This window comes from Crinia signifera, chromosome 3, assembly GCF_055691185.1.
Source record: "Crinia signifera chromosome 3, ASM5569118v1, whole genome shotgun sequence".
In the NCBI taxonomy this organism is placed as follows: Eukaryota; Metazoa; Chordata; class Amphibia; order Anura; family Myobatrachidae; genus Crinia; species Crinia signifera.
Window position 1 is genome coordinate 343,085 of NC_139219.1, and position 19,298 is coordinate 362,382.

General features: G+C 47.1%; 1 protein-coding gene across 2 annotated transcripts in view; it reads right to left on the bottom strand.

The window, feature by feature from the left end:
• Nucleotides 1-19,298, bottom strand: part of LOC146063112 (mitochondrial amidoxime reducing component 2-like) — a 147,800-nt gene that overhangs the window by 105,983 nt on the left and 22,519 nt on the right. For both annotated transcript variants that reach the window (XM_083175126.1, XM_083175125.1), the window contains exon 3: nt 8,636-8,801. In XM_083175126.1, coding sequence (XP_083031252.1) covers nt 8,636-8,801 — 166 coding nt within the window. The remainder of the gene's footprint in view (nt 1-8,635; nt 8,802-19,298) is intronic.

Sequence of the window (19,298 nt, forward strand, 5' to 3'; positions counted from 1 at the left end):
GAGGCTTCATTCATGACTTTCTGCAGTGGCAGTGTAATCTCCACGGAGGGTGGCTGGCAGTTCTCTGGATATGACTGCCTGCAGTGGCAGTGTAATCTGTATGTAGGGAGGGGTAAGGGGGCAGCTGACGGGGCATTACTGTCCAACTTGGCATATAGAAACATAGAAATATAGAATTTGACGGCAGATAAGAACCACTTGGCCCATCTAGTCTAGTATGTTTGTTTGGCATTGCAGTAGGAGTGTCCAAAGCATTGCAGTAGGAGTCTTATATGTGAGGAAATCAGTCATATTACGAGACTTACGCCATTGGTGTTCTACTTTACGTGACTGATTTCGTAATTGCCTTGTTATTTTGGAGTGCCATGGTTGGCATCTAAGCCTACGTGGGGTATAATGGGTAGCTGGAGCCACTTCATCAAGGGCTGTTTCAAGAGTCTGGTAGAGATGTGTTTGCATACATGCCCTTGCATGTTACTGATGGAATTCAGCGGCAGGAGGGCAGCACTCAGCCAGGCTGTGCCACCTGCTAATCAACAAACGACCGCTGCTGATAGTTTGACAGGACTGGAAGTCCTATGGCGGAACTGATCACGCGTTCCACAGTTGTGGATCACATTAGCGCACATGTTGTTAGTTGTGGAATGTATGACCAGTTCCGCCTTAGGGACTTCCGGTCGCGGCAACCTATCAGCATGCCTGACTGATAGATCATCGGCGGCGGCTGATTTTTCTCCTCACATTTAACCTGGATGCTTATATCTTGTGCTGACCTGGATGATGTGGTGGTATATTATTTAATGTTTATATTGATTTGAGTAACAGTTAAGTTAAATGAATGTAATGTCACTTAGGTGACACACAAGTATCTTCCGGGCGGACTAGTTCCAATTCCAGTTTTTGGCTTTCCGCACCATGTAAATTTGGCCTATCTTGCTTAGTTCAGTATTTGCACTTGTTCGCTCTGGACGTTTACCTAATTCTGTTATTGCTTTTGAAATCCTATCTTGACAATGGTCTTACACAGACCGAAACGTTGATGGACTTGTAAATCGAGACTTTTAACCATTAAAATGATGATTTATTACTAGCTTTGGTGAGTGCCCCTCCTTCTACAATATATGGCTCTGGATTTACACCAAGCTTGGAGCACCCAGAATTATTGTATGGATGATGTGAGCACGGACTATCCTTGTTCTTGTGCTCCCTATTATGAGTTATCACAAATCTAAACTGAGGATGTACATACTTGCCTACCACTAGGACATGCAGATGGGACATGATGGGGGTGGGGTCATTCTAGTCATGTCATTTGGCCCCACCCCCTCATGAGGAAATGCCTCAATTTACTTATTTGCATAATGGCAGGGCTTTCGTTTGTATAGGCACAAGAAATAGGAATGAGTTCTGTTGCGCAAATCAAATTGCAGCCAACCAACACTCAGGAGTTATCACCCTGTGTGACCAAACATGAAAAAAACACAAAATGTAGTTGGTTGGTGCCATACTGTGGGCTAAATAAAATTTGGTATTTTTAAAACAGTCTCACATATGGCGCTCCTCTGTCTCCTGGTTTCTGTCTCACATATGGCGCTCCTCTGTCTCCTGGTTTCTGTCTCACATATGGCGCTCCTCTGTCTCTTGGTTTCTGTCTCACATATGGCGCTCCTCTGTCTCCTGGTTTCTGTCTCACATATGGCGCTCCTCTGTCTCCTGGTTTCTGTCTCACATATGGCGCTCCTCTGTCTCCTGGTTTCTGTCTCACATATGGCGCTCCTCTGTCTCCTGTTTTCTGTCTCACATATGGCGCTCCTCTGTCTCTTGGTTTCTGTCTCACATATGGCGCTCCTCTGTCTCCTGGTTTCTGTCTCACATATGGCGCTCCTCTGTCTCCTGGTTTCTGTCTCACATATGGCGCTCCTCTGTCTCTTGGTTTCTGTCTCACATATGGCGCTCCTCTGTCTCCTGGTTTCTGTCTCACATATGGCGCTCCTCTGTCTCCTGGTTTCTGTCTCACATATGGCGCTCCTCTGTCTCTTGGTTTCTGTCTCACATATGGCGCTCCTCTGTCTCCTGGTTTCTGTCTCACATATGGCGCTCCTCTGTCTCCTGGTTTCAATTGCTCAGTCCCATTTTTCGGATTCCCACGGACACATAAAAATAAAAAGCACAAAATAAAGTGTATAGTGTAGTATGTACAATATGTAATAAAAGTGAATATCAGGAATCTTATGGGGTCCTCTTCCTTATATTGTGTGGTCCTATTGCTTGTTACAGGAACACCTCATGCATTAAATAGTGCTTACACGTTTGCTTACATAAAGGAGTTTTAACCCCGCATATAAAGGTTTCTTTTTCTCATCTAGGGTCTACTTCAGCCATACATGGGGATACCGGATAAGAAAATGAATGCTCACTTGGGTACTTGTGTATAATCATGGTGCCGGCGTGCACAACATACTGTAGTTGGCGTAGTCAGAGCTATACAGTCAGCGTCAGCCAGCGTAGTCGTAGTAAGGCAGCGTAGCAAGCGTAGTCAACATAGTGTAAGCCTAGTGAGCACCTCTCACACAGCGCCGGTAACCACCAGATCCCCTGCGCTGGGAGATGCCAGTGGAGAGGCGCTCCATCTGCCTGAGATGCATTTGGTATTATGTACTTATATTATGTGATCTTTAGGAATTGATTGAGAACATGGCCCTGTTTGTAATAGTTCTGAAGTATGGGTATTTAAATCCTAGCATGTTGATGTGTGGCACCACCTTATAAAGACCATACACAGGTCGAAACGCTTGGTCCGGTATCCATTTTTATTACATTAGTTTTATCACTGGGAGCCTTGACACCTACTGATTTAAGGTGAGTCACCCGGGTGTTCCAACACTCCCTTGGTCTGTTTGTGATCTATGTACAACTGGCCCCAGTTTTATTTGATATTTTTCATTTTCTTGATGTAATTTTAATATTATCATTCAATAAAATACTTTTTGGATCTCCACGCTTGGGATATTCCATTTAAAGAAACCTTGATGAGAGTGAGACGGCCTTTGTACATGTACGCATACAAGTGAGCATTCACTTTCTTATCCGGTATCACCATGTATGTCTGAAGTAGACCCTAGATGAGAAAAAGAAACCTTTATATGTGGGAATTAAAACTCCTTTATGTAAGCAAACGTGTAAGCACTATCTCTGATTTAATGCACGAGGTGTTCCTGTAACAAGCAATAGGACCACACAATATAAGGAAGAGGACCTCATAAGATTCCTGATATTCACTTTTATTACATACAGTATTGTACATACTGCACTATAAACTTAATTTTGTACTTTTTATTTTTTGTGTCTGTGGGAATCCGAAAAATGGAACTGAACAATTGAAACCAGGAGACAGAGGAGCGCCATATGTGAGACTGTTTTAAAAATACCAAATTTTATTTAGCCCACAGTATGGCACCAACCAACTACATTCTCTTCCATGCACAATAAGACTATCCACTAGCCTCCAAACTTTCAAAACTCACCTCTTCAGGCAAGCCTATTATATTTATATACCGCACACATAACCCTCTGAGGCACTTATGTGTTATATAGCTTCCCTTCTGGACTTGTAACTTGGTGGGACTGCTGTGCTATTTCTGGTGCCTGTCCTTGTGTTTCCCTCCTATATCCCTATAGATTGTAAGCTTGCAGCAGGGCCCTCCTACCTCCAAGTCTGTCTGTTTTACCCAGTTTGTTCTCAGTGTTATCAACATTTGTAAAGCGCAACGGAATCTGTTGCGCTATATAAGATACTGTAAATAAATAAATAAATACATTTTGTTCATGTCATTTTTATAGAACTGCTTAACTTGGCCACATACCCTCCTCCTGATTCCATAAATTAATCACCACATTCTGCACACTTATTTATTAACAGTTTCTTATATAGCACAGCATATTGTGCTTGACATGACCAGGAAGTGGGCAGCTGTGGGAGGAGTAGATGGCTACAGGGAACTAAACAAAAAATCAGGTGTATCCCACAGAATTTGGGAGAGTAGGCAAATATGCCCTTATGCTAATACTAGAGAAGGTAATAATATGTATTGTCGCTAACACTAAAGGCCCCCATACACTATGCGATTTTGGGACGATTTCATCCGATTTCGGCACTTTGGGCCGATAACCGGGTGAAATCGGCCCAAAATCGCAGGAGTGTGACATCTGATCCGATCCAATGCGCGGTCCCGTGCGCATCGGATCGGATCAGGGAGGTCGGACGGTCAGCACATAAGATCACGTCCGACCTCCCTGTTAGCTAGTGGCGCCGGTGAGTGCTGACCTGGGCGGGCGGTGTGGTCAGCAGCAGCGCTCATCAGGGCGACGCCGGAACGGGCAGCGGGTCCTGACGGTTTAACTAGCTGGTGGCGCCGATGTGTGATGACCTGGCCGGGCGCTGTGATCATTCACAGATATCATTCAGCAGCGCTGCGGGACGGACGGGGCCGGGCAGTACAGTGGCGGGTATTAGATTTTTAAAACACCTGTCAAATGACTAGCCATTCCCTGATTGGCTGAGAGCTCTCAGCCAATCAGAGAACGGCTAGTCATTTGAAAGGTGTTTTAAAAATCTAATACCCGCCAGTCCGCCACTGCACTGCCCGGCCCCGTCCGTCCCGCAGCGCTGCTGAATGATATCTGTGAATGATCACAGCGCCCGGCCAGGTCATCACACACCGGCGCCGACAGCTAGTTAAACCGCCAGGACCCGCTGCCCGCTCCGGCGTCCCCCTGATGAGCGCTGCTGCTGACCACACCGCCCGGCCAGGTCAGCGCTCAGTAGCCCCGCTGCCCGCCCCACTGCTCCCCATGAAGAGGATCACCGCTGGCCCCATGCCCCTCACCGCCCGCCCCCTGCTCCACACCGCCCGCCCCCTGCTCCCTGTTACATGTGATAAATCGCAAGCGATTTATCACATGTAAAATTTGGCTCATCAAGTGCCAAATTGTAGGTGAGCCTCCCGGGGAGCTGCCGGGTGGCTCACAGGAGAATTGGGTCTGACTTGTCCTAAGGACAAGTCGGCCTAATGTATGGGGGCCTTAAGGAATCCTGACAGAGGTAAGATAAGAAGTATACTTACCCTCTCACTGACCTTATCCCTCTCTCCTACAGCCTAACCCTAACCATCCCCCTGCAGCCTAACCCTAACCATCCCCCTGCAGCCTGACCCTAACCATCCCTCTGCAGCCTGACCCTAACCATCCCCCTGCAGCCTGACCCTAACCATCCCCCTGCAGCCTAACCCTAACCATCCCCCTGCAGCCTAACCCTAACCATCCCCCTGCAGCCTGACCCTAACCACACCCCTGCAGCCTGACCCTAACCACCCCCCTGCAGCCTGACCCTAACCATCCCCCTGCAGCCTGACCCTAACCACGCCCCTGCAGCCTGACCCTAACCACGCCCCTGCAGCCTGACCCTAACCACGCCCCTGCAGCCTAACCCTAACCATCCCCCTGCAGCCTGACCCTAACCATCCCCCTGCAGCCTGACCCTAACCATTCCCCCTGCAGCCTGACCCTAACCATCCCCCTGCAGCCTGACCCTAACCATCCCCCTGCAGCCTGACCCTAACCATCCCCCTGCAGCCTGACCCTACCCATCCCCCTGCAGCCTGACCCTAACCATCCCCCTCAGCCTGACCCTAACTACACCCCTGCAGCCTGACCCTAACCATTCCCCTGCAGCCTGACCCTAACCATCCCCCTGCAGCCTAACCCTAACCATCCCCCTGCAGCCTGACCCTAACCACGCCCCTGCAGCCTGACCCTAACCAACCCCCTGCAGCCTGACCCTAACCATCCCCCTGCAGCCTGACCCTACCCATCCCCCTGCAGCCTGACCCTAACCATCCCCCTGCAGCCTGACCCTAACCATCCCCCTGCAGCCTGACCCTAACCATCCCCCTGCAGCCTGACCCTAACCATCCCCCTGCAGCCTGACCCTAACCATCCCCCTGCAGCCTGACCCTAACCATTCCCCTGCAGCCTGACCCTAACCATCCCCCTGCAGCCTAACCCTAACCATCCCCCTGCAGCCTAACCCTAACCATCCCCCTGCAGCCTAACCCTAACCATCCCCCTGCAGCCTGACCCTAACCACACCCCTGCAGCCTGACCCTAACCATCCCCCTGCAGCCTGACCCTAACCATCCCCCTGCAGCCTAACCCTAACCATCCCCCTGCAGCCTAACCCTAACCATCCCCCTGCAGCCTAACCCTAACCATCCCCCTGCAGCCTGACCCTAACCATCCCCCTGCAGCCTGACCCTAACCATCCCCCTGCAGCCTGACCCTAACCATCCCCCTGCAGCCTGACCCTAACCATCCCCCTGCAGCCTAACCCTAACCATCCCCCTGCAGCCTAACCCTAACCATCCCCCTGCAGCCTAACCCTAACCATCCCCCTGCAGCCTAACCCTAACCATCCCCCTGCAGCCTAACCCTAACCATCCCCCTGCAGCCTGACCCTAACCACACCCCTGCAGCCTGACCCTAACCATTCCCCCTGCAGCCTAACCCTAACCATCCCCCTGCAGCCTGACCCTAACCATCCCCCTGCAGCCTGACCCTAACCATCCCCCTGCAGCCTGACCCTAACCATCCCCCTGCAGCCTGACCCTAACCATTCCCCTGCAGCCTGACCCTAACCATCCCCCTGCAGCCTGACCCTAACCATCCCCCTGCAGCCTGACCCTAACCACACCCCTGCAGCCTGACCCTAACCACGCCCCTGCAGCCTGACCCTAACCATCCCCCTGCAGCCTGACCCTAACCATCCCCTGCAGCCTGACCCTAACCATCCCCCTGCAGCCTGACCCTAACCACGCCCCTGCAGCCTGACCCTAACCATCCCCCTGCAGCCTGACCCTAACCATCCCCCTGCAGCCTGACCCTAACCATCCCCCTGCAGCCTGACCCTAACCATCCCCCTGCGGCCTGACCCTAACCATCCCCCTGCAGCCTAACCCTAACCATCCCCCTGCAGCCTGACCCTAACCATCCCCCTGCAGCCTGACCCTAACCATCCCCCTGCAGCCTGACCCTAACCATCCCCCTGCAGCCTGACCCTAACCATTCCCCCTGCAGCCTAACCCTAACCATTCCCCCTGCAGCCTGACCCTAACCATCCCCCTGCAGCCTGACCCTAACCATCCCCCTGCAGCCTGACCCTAACCATCCCCCTGCAGCCTGACCCTAACCATCCCCCTGCAGCCTGACCCTAACCATTCCCCCTGCAGCCTGACCCTAACCATCCCCCTGCAGCCTGACCCTAACCATCCCCCTGCAGCCTGACCCTAACCATCCCCCTGCAGCCTGACCCTAACCATCCCCCTGCAGCCTGACCCTAACCATCCCCCTGCAGCCTGACCCTAACCATCCCCCTTCTGCCTAACCCTAACCATCCCCCTGCAGCCTGACCCTAACCATCCCCCTTCTGCCTGACCCTAACCATCCCCCTGCAGCCTGACCCTAACCATCCCCCTGCAGCCTGACCCTAACCATCCCCCTGCAGCCTGACCCTAACCATCCCCCTGCAGCCTGACCCTAACCATTCCCCTGCAGCCTGACCCTAACCATTCCCCTGCAGCCTGACCCTAACCATCCCCCTGCAGCCTGACCCTAACCATCCCCCTGCAGCCTGACCCTAACCATTCCCCTGCAGCCTGACCCTAACCATTCCCCTGCAGCCTGACCCTAACCATCCCCCTGCAGCCTGACCCTAACCATCCCCCTGCAGCCTGACCCTAACCATCCCCCTGCAGCCTGACCCTAACCATCCCCCTTCTGCCTAACCCTAACCATCCCCCTGCAGCCTGACCCTAACCATCCCCCTGCAGCCTGACCCTAACCATTCCCCCTGCAGCCTGACCCTAACCATCCCCCTGCAGCCTGACCCTAACCATCCCCCTGCAGCCTGACCTTAACCATCACCCTGCAGCCTGACCCTAACCATTCCCCCTGCAGCCTGACCCTAACCATTCCCCCTGCAGCCTGACCCTAACCATTCCCCTGCAGCCTGACCCTAACCATCCCCCTGCAGCCTGACCCTAACCATCCCCCTGCAGCCTGACCCTAACCATCCCCCTGCAGCCTGACCCTAACCATCCCCCTGCTGCCTGACCCTAACCATCCCCCTGCAGCCTGACCCTAACCATCCCCCTGCAGCCTAACCCTAACCATCCCCCTGCAGCCTGACCCTAACCATCCCCCTGCTGCCTGACCCTAACTATTCCCCTGCAGCCTGACCCTAACCATCCCCCTGCAGCCTAACCCTAACCATCCCCCTGCAGCCTGACCCTAACCATCCCCCTGCTGCCTGACCCTAACCATCCCCCTGCAGCCTGACCCTAACCATCCCCCTGCTGCCTGACCCTAACTATTCCCCTGCAGCCTGACCCTAACCATCCCCCTTCTGCCTAACCCTAACCAACCCCCTGCAGCCTGACCCTAACCATCCCCCTGCAGCCTGACCCTACTTACGCTCAGAATCCTGGCAGTCAGGATTCTGGTGCTGACATCATTGATGTCGGCAGTAATCCCTATGCAGACATATAATAAAGGTACAAAGCTGATTGGATTCGGGACTAACCTGGCCATTCTCACTGTATACGGCATATTCATTCTTTGGATTCCGAAACTTCATGTTCTCTTCAAACTGCACTAACCGATAGCTCTGAGGGCTCTGCAGGAAGCTTGTTATCCAGTGAGATGCTGCATCGCCACAGTCTCTGCCTTGTACTGCGTGCCCGTGGACTCTGACAGAGAAAATGAAGGAAGGGATGTCACTGTCATCAATTACATGGAAACTATTATGTTTACTGCTTTTCATTACATTGTTTACGGACACACAAGGTGTTAAGTCACATGGTGAAAAAGAAGACTCTTTGTGGGGGCACTCTTAGGACATGTACATGTGTATATGTAAATATGAATACCTACAGTTAACAGAGAGTGTGGAAAAAGAACTATCTGAATAGTGATATTTATTTTAAACTTAACTTTTAATAATCTTGCGTTAATATAGAAAGGTAGTTTGGCACAAAATATACATTTACATTACACAATTAAAGCTTAAAATATGCACTGCAACTCAAACTTATATCCCTGTCTGCGAATAAAAATTCATCAATAAACAAATTTATGAGCTCTAAATTCAGGCTGAGAGCTCGCAAATGTCAACCGCTGTAATCAATTCAATTAACAGTCACAAAGTAATAATTTATGGCATTTTATGCCCATTGAGTTTGTAACAGTAATTCAGACTGTAACAATCAGACTTATGGGGCCTACACACATGCCGATTTTGTGCCATTTTCTAAGCGATTTAGCAAGGTCGCTTAGAAACTAAGCATACATCGGTGTGTGTGTGGGGGCTAAACCGATATAGATGCGCGGCCCCGCGCGTCTAAATCGCATTAAGATGAAGAATGAGCATGTTCCATCAATCTAGCAAAATCGTTTAGCAAGACCCTGCATATCGGGCGCCTTTTGTGTGGTGTCAATCTGGCATGCTTAAATCGCTAAGCAGAATCGCTGAGGCATATCGTTGACACATTTTGCACGTTCTAAGCAATATAGATGATTTTGTGCTCAAAGGAAATCTGCTATGCTAAATCTGGCATGCTATATCTCTGGCCAAAATCGGGATGTGTGTAGGCCCTATAAGAGCCTGCCAACTCCAAATATTATGAATCTTGTAGCCAATATAATTAGACAAAGTAACAATTATACATCTGTGTGAAGAATAATAAGTGAGTATGTTTATCTCAGTTATTGGATATTTATCAGAGTCTTATTGCCGAGTTATAAGTATATTACTTCCACATTAGTGTGCCACTAGCTGTCAAGTCAAAGACAGGTATTTCTTTAAGAGAGAGATAAAGTGAGAGAGTAGATTGCGTGGGTAACATTTAATAGGAGACTTGTATAAAAAGTCTCCCCCCGGCTGTGGCATTACCCTGCTGGCTGGTTGGGCCCGGTGCTGGTTCTTGAACTATGGGGGACCCCTAGTCATTTTGTCCCCCATATTTTGGGAACCAGGACCGGCCCTTAAGCCTGGTGCTGGTTTTATAAAATCAAGGGGAACCCTATTTGTTTTGCCCCGTGATTTTATGAAACCAGGACCGGCTCTTTGAGCCCGGGGCTGGTTATGCTCAGGAGGGGGGCCTCACGTCGTTTTTTTGTTTTTGTTTTTTACCAGAAATCGCAAGTTTTGAAATGTGCACATTTCCGTGACTTAAAATCGCCACAAATCGCACCATATCGCACTTTTTACCCGCTTATGCGCGTCCCATTAAATATGCGATTTACACATGAAAACTGCAAAAAAAAAGTGCGATTTGCGGCGATATGGTGCGATTTTAAAAAGTGCGGAAAAACTCTCATTCTATTAAATGTCACCCCAGGTGTCTATATCTCACCCATTTCCCACTCTCTTACCATCATAAGTTTAGAGGATGGTAGAATAGAGAGTCGGGGAGAGACTCCGCAAATGAAAAAGGTAGAGCGGCCACAGTACCTTCTGCTGCTCGTTCAGTCGGATCGTGCACCCACTGTTACTCAGCTGAATATTGCAGTGTAAAGACACAGCCAACTTCAGGAGTGAGATAGGATTAGTTGCCCTTCAGTAGGGACTAGGAATGTCTTAACTATTCAGTTATTAAATTAGCAAAAAGATTATTACCAGAGATAGACATTTCTTTAGGAGAGAGATAAAGTGAGAAAAATATTTTCAGATTGTAGGTGTCTATATCTCACCCAATTTCTGCTTTCCTACCATCATAAATTTAGGGGATGGTGGATGAGAGAATCGGGGAGAGACTCCGTACATGAAGGAAGTAGTAGAGTGGCCAAAGTACCTTCAGTCTGGCCGTGTAGTCACTGTTACTCAGCTGAGTATTGCAGTGCAGCGACACAGCCGATTTCAGGAGTGAGAGAGGATTAATTGCCCTCCGATAGGGACTTAGAAAGATGATTAAAGCATAGTTATGCAGTGAAGAATTTGATTAGTTTACCTGTCACCAAGATGTGACTATAATAAGGGCGGTTACTAGATGAATAAACACATATATCTATATATATCTATATATATCTATATATCTATATATCTATATATATCTATATATATATATATATCAGGACACCGGCAGTGCGCCGCTAATTAACAGACACAATTGTATATTAGCTTCTAGATAAACAATCCAAGGGTGTATGCTTCTGTATCTTATGGCTAATATTGATGGAAAAATGCAGTGGTATACTTTACTCTCAATTATCCATACAAATAGCCGCTGTACTGCGGTCACTTTATGAAAAGCTGCTTTTTGGCTGAAAGCTCTTTAGAAGTGATATTGTTATCTTTGGTCAGGTTGAGTTAAATAAGTATTCCACATAAATGTTGCAGAGTCCCCCCAAAGGCCGCTGGACCGCGGCTGCAGTGTAGGGATCGCTGCTGTTTCGTTTAGAAATATTCGTCTCATAACCAATGTACTGCTGAGCCGTTAAATGCTGCTAAAACAACTGTTTATAGAGAAAAGCCATTTTTTAAAACTTCAGCAAGATTTGCCAACAAAAAGTTTACTCATCCAATAGCTGCAGAGTCCATACAGGGGCCGCTGGACCGTGGCTGCAGTGCATGGACAGCTGTCGCTCCGTTAGAAATATTGGCGTTTGAATAGTTACACTTAGCTCCACCAGATATCAGCGTCTGTTCGCTCGTGCAGGGAGTGAGGTGCCAGTGCATAGAGGCAGGTAGGAAGACGCGTTTCGCCCCTCCCACGGGGCTTGCTCACATCCTGTCTGGGTTACCACAGTATCTAGTATTTAACTGTTCTCAAATTGAACAGATTGAATGCTCTATTGGGCAATTGTACCGTTTAGTAAGGAAAGTTCAAAATATATATTGATATCACTTGGGAATCTACAGTGAATTTCACCATAGGAAAATAAATAATAGTTGGTAACATTATCTATATTTTAAAGTTTAGGACATATATGTTTAACATAAAAAAGATTTGAGAGGCAATAATTGGCACTAATTGATTAATTGATCTCTGATTCTATGTGGAAAATGCTTCTTTGTATTTTTATCCAAGTTTAGACAGTCTGAGTCATTATATTCAATAGAGAAAAAGCTTTTTAATACGACATGGGGGGTTATTCTAGTCCATTCTTTCTGACAAAATCCTTCTTAGATGGACAAAACCATGTGCACTGCAGGCGGGGCAGATGTAACTTGTGCAGAGAGAATTAGATTTGGGTGGGGTTTTACTTCAAGGTGAGATCTATATTGCAGTGTAAAAATAAAGCAGCCAGTATTTACCCTGCAGAGAAACAAAATAACTCACCAAAATCTAATTCTCTCTGCACATTTTACATCTGCCCCCCTGCAGTGCACATGGTTTTGTCCATCTAAGAAGGATTTGGTCAGAAAGAATGAACTAGAATAAGGCCCATGGTGAGGTAAATGAAAAAAAATGGAATTTGTTTATTATTAATTGATTTTAGGCATTTCATATTTTTATAATTTTTGTAATTTTTATTTTTTATCATTTTAATATTATAGGAGTGACAAAAAGATTTTTAAATAAAGAATTGATAGAATAGAGACAGTGAGGAAAAAATGCCCGAAAAACTTGTATCTACGTCTTGTAAGACGTTTGGGTTCGGTCTCTTGGAAATAAGGGGTTCATGATGGAATTATAAAAAAGAGCTGTTGTTGATATGTTGGTTCAGACCATTAGGGGACATTGTATTTAATGTAAATGTCCAGAAACTTTCTCTTCTAAGGAGCTCGTTGGTGAGATCGCCACCTCTGATCCCAAGATGAATAGTTTCAATTCCAAACACTTTAAAAAAAGTTAGGTCTCCCTTGTGCTTGAAATGAAAATGCTGAGCCACTGATGTCAGTTGTTTTGACCTGGCTAGGTCTGTGGCAGCATTGCAAATTGTTCCGACATGTTCTAGAATGCGTTGTTTCATCATCCGGCTTGTCATTCGAACGTACATGGCACCACATTTGCAATTCACACAATAGATTACTCCCTTTGTGCGACAGTTGATGTACTCATGGATCTTATGTTTGCTACCATATCTATCTGTCATTTCTTTTTGTCTCACCATGTATTTGCATGCCTTACAGACGCCACATGGGAATGAGCCCGTTAGTGTAGGGATTCTTGGCTTTGTTCTAGTATAGTGACTGGTAACCAGGTGGTCTCTTAGGTTTGGTGACCTTCTCCAACTGATAGAAATCTTATCTCCGATAACCCCAGCCAGATCGGCCATGAGGACATGCCAACATTTTTGAACACTTTGTTTTCTTGCTCTCCATTGTTGATTAAAATTACTAATAAATCTGGGTCTGGATTCTCCATCATTCAGATCTTTCCTTTCCGAGCCCTTGGTGTTTTCAGCTTTAAAGATAATAGATTCTCTGTTGGTTTTAGTTACTGATTTTTGGTCTTTCTTCAAAAATCCATTACTGTATCCTCGATCTTTGAGTCGGCTGCTAAGTTCTTCACATTGTTGTTTAAAAATCACTTCATCTGATACGTTTCTCCGTAGTCTGAGGAATTCCCCTTTGGGGATATTTTCCACAGTTGGGGGAAAATGGTGGCTTGTTTGGTGTAGCACACTGTTTGTCACCGTGCTTTTTCTAAAAAGTTTTGTTTCCAGCCTGCCATTGGTCCCTTTATAGATTTTCAAATCTAGAAAGGAGATTTCGGCATCACTTATTTCAGAGGTGAGTCTAAGGTTTAAGTCAGGGGTGGCCAAACCGGTCCTCGAGATCTACCAACGGTCCATGTTTTCCAGATCACCTAGCTGGTGCACAGCTCTAGTCAATACTAATGGTCACATTTTCAAGTCTGCTGCATTCATTCTTACTATAGATCCACAGGTTGCCTGGAAAACATGCACCGTTGGTAGATCTTGAGGACAGGTTTTGCCACCCCTGGTTTAAGTCATTTGAGTTGAGGATGTTCAGAAACTCCTCCAGTAGGCGCAATATACAGAGAAGCCTTGACGCGGCTTGGGGGCATGTCGTACACCTGCGCAGGTATATGTAACCAATATCTCTGAATTCTATTATCATGTAGTGTTCAAGATTGGTTGCTAAAACTATTCAGTGTGCCGGGGGAACCAATGTCTTGTTACTTACTCAGTATTAACCCCGCCCTTGCATGCACCTGAAAAGTTTTACTGAACTAATTTGAGCATCTACCACTATCTGTATGTATGTTGAGAGAGGCAGAGAGGAGCTTGTATTAGGCGGAGATGCAGGTCCTGATATGCCACATGGAGTAGTCTGGGGTTGCTCCAAGGTAGGTAGATCTTAGTTCAGATATACCAAGTAAGGAGCCATTATCATGTGGCTCCTTGCTGACTAATTGTAGACCCAATTTAGGGTAACAGTGGTGTAGGGTGTGGTGCCCCTGGACTGGTTGGGCTGGGTGGCTTTGGTGCGGCATGCCCTTACATTCTATTAACACTTTTCCATCACTAACACTATCTCTCTCTTATTTTAATTACATTTCATTTATCTCTCTCTTTATGTATAGCTTCGGCTTCCTATCACTAATTATTAACACTTAATATCTCACTGGCATGCCGCGCTGGGCCTCCTAGCTTATGATAGTTTTTGGGGTGCCACACCCTGCACCTAGATATAGCGCTAGGGACCCCCAATATACAGAGAAGCCTTGACGTGGCTTGGGGGCATATCATACACCTACGCAGGTATATGTAACCAATATCTCTGAATTCTATTATCATGTAGTGTTCAAGATTGGTTGCTAAAACTATTCAGTGTGCCGGGGGAACCAATGTCTTGTTACTTACTAAGTATTAACCCCTCCCTTGCATGCACCTGAAAAGTTTTACTGAACTAATTTGAGCATCTACCACTATCTGTATGTAAGTTCTTCACATTGTTGTTTAAAAATCACTTCATCTGATACGTTTCTCCGTAGTCTGAGGAATTCCCCTTTGGGGATATTTTCCACAGTTGGGGGAAAATGGTGGCTTGTTTGGTGTAGCACACTGCTTGTCACCGTGCTTTTTCTAAACAGTTTTGTTTCCAGCCTGCCATTGGTTCCTTTATAGATTTTCAAATCTAGAAAGGAGATTTTGGCATCACTAATTTCAGAGGTGAGTCTAAGGTTTAAGTCATTTGAGTTGAGGATGTTCAGAAACTCCTCCAGTAGGTCTTTGCTGCCGTCCCATATCAGTATAATATCGATATAACGACTCCACATACTGATATGTTTCGAGTATTCCTCATACTCTTCCGAGAAGACCACCTCTTTTTCCCACCAACCTAAATATAGGTTGGCGTACGTTGGTGCGCAGGCCGCCCCCATCGCGGGTCATCCTCGTTTGTAAAAATAATTTGTCATCAAAGGTAAAGAAATTAAAGTTGAGAACAAAGGATAGGAGTTCCAGCAGAAATTCCTGGAATGGTCCAAAATCTTCCATGTTGAGGAAATATTTTACAGCATTGAGACCCTTGGTGTGGTCTATGCTTGTGTAAAGTGACTCAACGTCCAAGCCCAGCAGTAACTGACCCTCCTCTAGGTATACATTGTGCAGTTTTTTTAGAATATCGGTCGTGTCCCTTGTAGGGAGTTCAAGGACATGTTTTCTCAGATGGAGGTCCAGGAATATGCTTGCCCTTTCCAAAAGGCATCCTATCCCTGAAACAATAGGTCTGCCAGGTGGTACAGTGAGATTCTTGTGGACCTTAGGGAGCAGGCATAGTGTAGCAATTTTAGGGTTTTCTACCCACAGATATTCATATTCTTTCTTTGTGATTGCGCCTTCTTGTAACCCTCTTTTAAGTATTGTCTCGTAATTGGGTTGTATTATCCCAGTGGGTTTAGCATGATTGCTCTGTAGCATTCTGCATTGTTCAATTGCTTGTCTGCCTCGGTAGTATACATGCTCTTAGGCCAAATCACTACATTACCCCCTTTATCAGAGGGTTTTACAACTATATCCTGCCTACTGTATATCCACACAAGGTGAACAGAGCCGGCCCTAGATATAGGCAGGCTACACAAAAACCTAGAGCCGGCTCAGATTTAGTGTGGCACAGCTGGCAGCACCAGGATGGGCAGATAGCACGGGTACCGTTACATTTGGTGCCATTCCATGATCACAGCTCTCAGCCAAGCTCTAACTGGGAGCCAAGCATATACAGCTGGCAGCAGTGGGTGCATCGGGTGGGAAGAAGATCCAGGAGGCAATGGGCAATAACAAACATGGCTGCTGATAGAGGTTTGCTGTGCATGCCAAGCTGCTGCAGCAGCTCCTCCTCTTATGGGCATTTGTGGAATCCAGCAGACAGCACATGTATTGTCTCCATGCAGCCTGCTACCCACCCCCACAAGTCAACAGTCAGTGTTAAGCCAGTTAAATAGTAGTAACAGCTGGCATTATGTGTATAGGCAGTACTGACGCAGGACAAAATGTGTGAGGGGCATTGCTGAGGTGGGACACACTGTGTGAGGGGCATTACTATGTGGTATTGTGCATATGGGCATTACTGTGTGGCATTATGTGTATGAGCATTACTGATGTGGGGCATAGAATGTGAGGGGAATTACTGTGTGGCATTGTGCATAAGGGCATTACTGATGTGAGTAATGCGCCATAGTAATCAGAGCACTGACAGTGTCTTCTTCATTGTTGTTAGTGCCTTGATTACTATGGAACATTACTTTGTGCTTTCGCTCGAAGTAACTGGGACAGCCGCCAGCCAGGCAGAATTGAAAGAGGTGACAGCTGGGCAGAGAACAAGCCAATTGGAGCTCTCAGTCTGGCAGCCAATCAAGAGTTACCACTGCCGCTCCTGGCTACCGGACCACAATCTCCAATCTATGCAGGAGGACATGGTGAATATAATTTATTTTCACAGGTATGCCTATGGATTTTTACTGGAGAAGTGGCGCAAACCTACGTGTCAAGATAGGGAGGTATTTGTGAAAGTTGTGTGAATTAAACATTTATTTAAAGCTGTGTATGTGTGTGTTTTATTGGCACATTGGTCTTGTAATTCTACAACAAAAGTCCCAGCATGTGGGGCATGATACAAATTCAGCAGTAAATACAAATGACATGTAGACCACCTTTTTGCGGCATATTTGGCAGAAGCCTGCATGGATCAGTCAGTTCCGTGCATGCTTCTCAGGGGAGGTGCTGTAAGTGTAAACACACTTGAGGCTCCTCAGGACTGTATGGTGTTGGGCTACTTGGTTTGTTTATTTTACCTATGTCTATGCTACATGAAACGAAGAGGATGCGCTCTACACAGGAAGAGCTGGTGAGTATAATTTATTTTCACATGTACCCCTTTGGAATCTACTGGAAAAGTGGAGATAGGGAGTTATGTGTGAAAGTTGTGTGTATAAAACGTTTATTTAAAGCTGTGTGTGTGTGTGTGTGTGTGTGTGTGTGTGCATGTTTTATTGGGACATTGGCCTTGTATTTCTACAACAAAAGTCCCAGCATGCGGGGCATTGTGTTTCGCCAAGTCCCTGCATGGAGGGGAGGCTTGCTGGGACTTATAATACCACAACAAAACCCAATGTTTATGGTTCTATTTTTCTACACTTTACATGCCATTAGCCTGGTGCACACCGCCAAGGGGAACCCGGGCCAGGGTACCCCTGGAGAGGGGGGACCCCACCACTCTCCCAGGGACCCAGCCTGGTCTGTATAGCCATGGCTGTCATTGTTTGGCCGGGGGAGCTTGATACAAAAGTGTCCCCTGGCTGTGACATGACACCGCTGGCCGTTTGAACCCGGTGCTGGTTTACAAAATACGGGGAACTTCTGGTCATTTTGTCCACTGTATTTCTGCAACCAGGACTGGCTCAATGAGCCTGGCGATGGTAATTGCCAGACGGGGGCACTGCACGCCCATTTTATTTATTTAATTATCCTATCTTTTACATAGGGCAGCATTGCATGGATCTGACAGATCTGTACGATTCTGCCAGTTCATAGGTATTTGGCTGCCGACTTACCAGCAATGCAATGCTGCCCTATGTAAAAGAAAGGATAATTAAATCGAGAAATACAAATCTTGAGAATATAGCAGCTTTGTAAATTTGCAGATTCCCTGTTCGTATTGGCGGCCCATTCACAGCTGATCACATTGGTACCAGATCGGCCATTTACAGCCGACCTTAGTTATTGTGTGTACGACATTACTGATGTAGGGGGACATAATGTGGGACAATCGGTCCCTGTGTGTTCGCACGGTGGATGGATTTTTTGCACATGTGCAGATGCAGGTTGCGAGCGGGCATGGAGACCTAAATATACAATACAGAGAATTTTCCAAAGTACTAGCGCAGTAGTGAATAATTTTCTTATCACTTGGGATCTTCTATTTTCTGTAACAGATCCTTTCTGGTGTCTAATGGAATTCCATTAGACACCAGAAAGGATCTGATACAGAAAATAGAAGATCCCAAGTGATAAGAAAATTATTCACTACTGCGCTAGTACTTTGGAAAATTCTCTGTATTGTATATGTCTCAAATTGGGTTAGGGCGTTAACCCTCTCCATAGTACACAGCTGCACCTCATCCAGCGCTGGGTTCTCACAAAACCTTTCTCTCATGGAGACCTACATGTTTGCCGCCCCGCTCGCACCTAGCAGTGCAGGCCTAGGGTGGCAGGCGCACAGCCCATGGCAACAGGCAGTGTTCCATGATAAATTTGGGCATTCATATGCAAATCACCCAGTGACATGGGTGCAGGGGGGTGGGCAGCTGATGTCAGCTGCCCACTCACTTCCCGCACAGGGCACTCGCAGATCAGAGACACCATAGAGGTGCCTCAGATCTGCGGGTGCTGGAGAAATCAATCAATGAATGATTTCTCGCCTGCACCCAAGGCTGCAAATGGGTGTTTATGCAAATCATCCATCCACAGCCAGGCGGGGAATCACGGCATGCAAGGGGGGGCTGACCATCGCTGTGGGCGGCGGGCAGCAATTAGTCCACACACAATGCAGCAAAATTTGCAGCGTTGCATGTGGACCAAAATAAGGCCCATAATGTGTAAGGGGCATTGTTGTGTGACATTATGTGTACAGACAATACTAATGTGGATCGTAATAAGTGAGGGTCATTACTGCGTGGCATAATGTGTAAGGGGCATTGTTGTGTGACATTATGTGTACAGACAATACTAATGTGGATCGTAATAAGTGAGGGTCATTACTGCGTGGCATAATGTGT